Genomic DNA, 3,957 nt, shown 5'->3' with positions numbered 1-3,957 from the left:
GAGTCGTACATGCGCATGGAGCAATCTGGAAGGAGAGAGGATTATTGAACTCACAGGGCAAAAACATCAAGCATGCAGAGGAGATCCTGAAACTGCTGGAGGCAGTCGAACTCCCTGAGAAAGTGGCGATCATGCACATTAAGGCACACCAGAAAGTAAACTCGGAGTTGGAAAGAGGAAATGAGCTGGCGGACAGAGAGGCAAAACAGGTAGCCAAAGCAAAGGTAAAAACAGAAGGGGCTTTGATCCCTGACGGGCAAATTTCCCTAGAAGGTAAGCCAGAATATACCAAGGAAGATCAGAAGCTTATCACAGATCTAGGAGGATCATATAAGGAGGAGGGATGGGCTCTCACCCCACAAGGGAAACTAATCGTTCCCTCTTATCTAGTATGGTCTCTGATAAGGGAAGAACATAGAAAGAGGCATTGGGGGGCAGAGGCACTATATAAACAACTAATTAGAGAAATTGTAGCTAGAAATTTATACACCACTGTGAGACAAGTGACTCAGCAGTGCGATCTTTGCCTCCAGACTAATCCCAAAAATACCCCCAAACCAGAAATGGGCCAAATTGGGAAGGGCAATGGGCCTGGGCAGCAATGGCAGATTGATTTTTCAGAACTCCCAAGAAAAGGGGGGTATCGATATTTATTAGTATTAACTGATACCTTTTCAGGTTGGCCAGAGGCATTCCCTACCAGGACAGCTAAGGCTCGGGAGGTAGCTAGAACATTAATACAGGAAATAATACCACACTTTGGGGTTCCAGCAACCATATCCTCTGATAGAGGATCACATTTCATCTCAAAAATAGTACAAAAAATTAGCTGCCATTTGGGTATAGATTGGCAGCTTCATACCCCATATCGCCCTCAGTCGAGTGGCCAAGTAGAAAAAATGAACCACCTAATCAAACAGCAGATTGTGAAATTGGGGCAGGAAACGAACTTGGCCTGGCCTCAGTCCCTTCCCTTGGCTCTCCTGCACATACGAACTAGACCAAGAGCGAAGGAAGGACTGAGCCCTTTTGAAATCTTGTATGGACGACCCTATGGAATACAGCAAGGAATGTCCACACAAGCTGGGGATGAAATCATGACTTCCTACATGGTGGCATTAGGCAGACAACTCAGCAAAATTGAGAAACATGTGGTTGGGACTCGAAGTAGGGGTTTGGATGGGCCTGTACATAACATACAACCTGGAGACTATGTATATGTAAAGTCTCTTACAGAAAAGACTTTGGAGCCGCAGTGGGAAGGACCGTTCCAGGTACTACTCACCTCCTTCACAGCAATCAAAATCAAGGAGCAGAGAGCCTGGATCCACCACACCAGAGTGAAAAAGGCACATAAATCTCCATGGAAGGTCACGCAAGCCCAACCGGGAAAACTATTTTTCTCATGGACATAGTCATTATGTTGTGGGGAACTGTGGAAATGTGGGATCAGAACTCGTATATACAAATGACCAAATCTGTAGCAGATAGTCTGAACCTCTCCGATTGCTGGGTATGCACAGCCCTTCCCAAGGGAAATTTAGAACTCCCCCTCCTTGGAATACCAGTCTCTTACACAAATTGGAGCTGGCCTTATGACAATCTAAATAATTCCACTTTACCTACAGGGAAAAACCTCCTATGGAATATAGAAGGTGGCTGTGCCCCAGGTCAATACCAATCCCGTCTCCCTACTGGTGAGACTCTTTGCTGGAGCTTCCAGACTCCAATACCCCCAAAGGGCCACGAAGTCCCAAAATACACATGTGGGAATAATAGTGTCCACCCACTCAAATCCGATCTGCAGATATTGGAAAAGCCAATATTCATAAAGAGACATAATAATACTGCCCCAAAGGTTGGAGTTTTTAATCTCGATCTAACAGCAAATCTTAATGGGAATATATGTGAAAGAGGGAAGGCTATCAATGACAACTGTGGCGGGTGTCCACAAGCAATAACGATGGGATTATGGCTCAATTATTCCTATAGTTGTATTACTGGCGGACTCTGGTGGCTATGTGGAGATGGGCGTGCTAGGAAATCTTTACCTAACTACTGGGATGGGGTCTGCACGCTGGGGTACGCGATTCCCCAAAATAAAGTATATAATCACTCGCACCCTCCTCCAGGGATTATACGGACACACTGGCGGAAAGTACATGGGATCCCGAATAATCCCCTCGCAGAGAGGCCATCAGCTTTCCATAGTTTTGTGAGATGGCTTTTTCCCCAGTTAGGAGTAAGTGAATTAGAAAAGGCTATAGTGAACATCTCAGCCACCATGGAGAAAATTGAGAATCTTACTGTGGATGCTATCCAGGGACTACAAACTGAAGTATCTTCCCTTGGTAAGGTGGTTTTGCAAAATCGTATGGCCCTAGATTTGATTACGGCAAAGGAGGGAGGAGTTTGCTTAATAATAAACCAGAGTTGCTGCTCATATATAAATCAAGAGAAAAGAGTCGAAACGGACATTGCTCGAATTTGGCAACAGTCAAGGGTACTACACCAAGTATCTCAAGATGATACTTCACTTGGTTTTTCTGATCTTTGGAAAAAATTAACCTCGTGGCTGCCTGACTTTGCTTGGTTGAAGCAGTTGTTTGTATTATTAATTACAATGATAGTCTTAGGGATTGCGATTTGCACTTTACTTAGATGCTTTATGTGCTGTGCAAAAGGAACCACAAGTGATTACGAACTTTGGAAGAAGCATCAGCTTCAACAAAAAGTCGAGTCAGGAAAATATTTTAAGAAATGCTTAGAGAAAGAAAACATGCTGTAGGAATAAGTAAAAAAATTTACTAATCTCTTAGAAAAGGGGGGATTGATAAGGGGAACTAACACAGACAGAACAAACAGACTCCACAACCTGTGAGGTTTTAAAGTAGGTATGCTTGGGGCGTGCCTAGGGGCGTCCGCTCCGCAGTCGATCCCGCAGCCGAGCAGAGTGCCTCCTGGCTGGCTCGCCAAAATGACGTGCAGAAAGCAGACTCCACAACCTGTGAGGTTGCAAAGTAGGTATGTTTATTCAGCACTGGGCAGCACGGGGGGTCGCCCCACCACAATCGTGCGTGCCCACCGCGGCAGTTAGCTTAGGATTTATACAACCAAGCCTTACATATTCAAGGGGCGCCTATACATATCCATGACCTTTCCCGAAAAGGCGGTCTTTATTACAATGAGTTCTGAAAAATCATTTTCATAGTCTCCGCCTTTAACTCCTCCCAGCTGCGCACGCACAGTGCCTCCTGGTGGTCGTGGGTCGGGGTCTCATCTGGTTTCAGCCAGATGATCGTTCTCTCAAGACAACCAGGTTCCTTCTTTGAATACAAGTTGTTCCCTTATCTCCCAGCGAGGCCGATGTGCCCACTTTATGGTTTCAACACATCCTTTCTTTGCCTAAACACCTTACGCAATGGCTTAAGGTTATAGATATACAGCTTAAGCCAAGCGATGGCTCTACTATTAACCCTTGAGTGTTAGTTCCCCTTATCACTAATCTAGACTCTAATCTTGATTGTCAAACAAAATTGTTGCCATCAGCTGAGTTTGTGACCAAAGCAATTATTTAAAAAGTAAAAAAAAAAAAAAAGTAGTAATTGCAAAAATCTAAAGAATAAGCTCCTGACTTGTAATTATGAACCCCCAGGGCAAATGCTCTGACAATAAAGATAAGATTTGTCTGCCTCAATTCTTGTATAAACTTGTGAGGAAGAAAACAAACCCTACACCTGTACATATGGAAAGCTCCTACATAACTAGGGTCATGCACTCCAGGCCAGAGGGAGAATTTCACAACAGATGGCAGCATCTTTCATTTCTGGTGCTGCTTGCAAGGAATTTTAGGCATTCAACCAGATTTCCTTCTTCCACCTTAGGTGGAAGGTACAGGTCAATATCTGACTTGCAACTTCTTGGGGTATTTAACAGTTTATCAATTAGGCAGCAATG

The 3,957-nt window shown here is 44.3% G+C and overlaps 1 protein-coding gene across 1 annotated transcript; it reads left to right on the top strand.

Annotated features, from left to right (window-relative positions):
- The first annotated feature begins 1,963 nt into the window (after positions 1–1,963).
- On the top strand, positions 1,964–2,788 carry LOC141476588 (endogenous retroviral envelope protein HEMO-like). The gene has a single exon (XM_074165353.1). The coding sequence runs from the start codon at positions 1,964–1,966 to the stop codon at positions 2,786–2,788; it is 825 nt and encodes a 274-aa protein (XP_074021454.1).
- Positions 2,789–3,957: the final 1,169 nt, after the last annotated feature.

The sequence above is a fragment of the Numenius arquata genome, chromosome W (genome assembly GCF_964106895.1).
Source record: "Numenius arquata chromosome W, bNumArq3.hap1.1, whole genome shotgun sequence".
NCBI classification, from domain to species: domain Eukaryota; kingdom Metazoa; phylum Chordata; class Aves; order Charadriiformes; family Scolopacidae; genus Numenius; species Numenius arquata.
The sequence above is the reverse complement of the archived record's forward strand: the minus strand, read 5'-3'. Positions and strand labels throughout refer to the sequence as shown.

Coding starts and splice junctions, on each gene's coding strand:
- LOC141476588 (XM_074165353.1), top strand. CDS start 1,964: ATGGGATTATGGCTCAATTATTCCTATAGTTGTATTACTGGCGGACTC.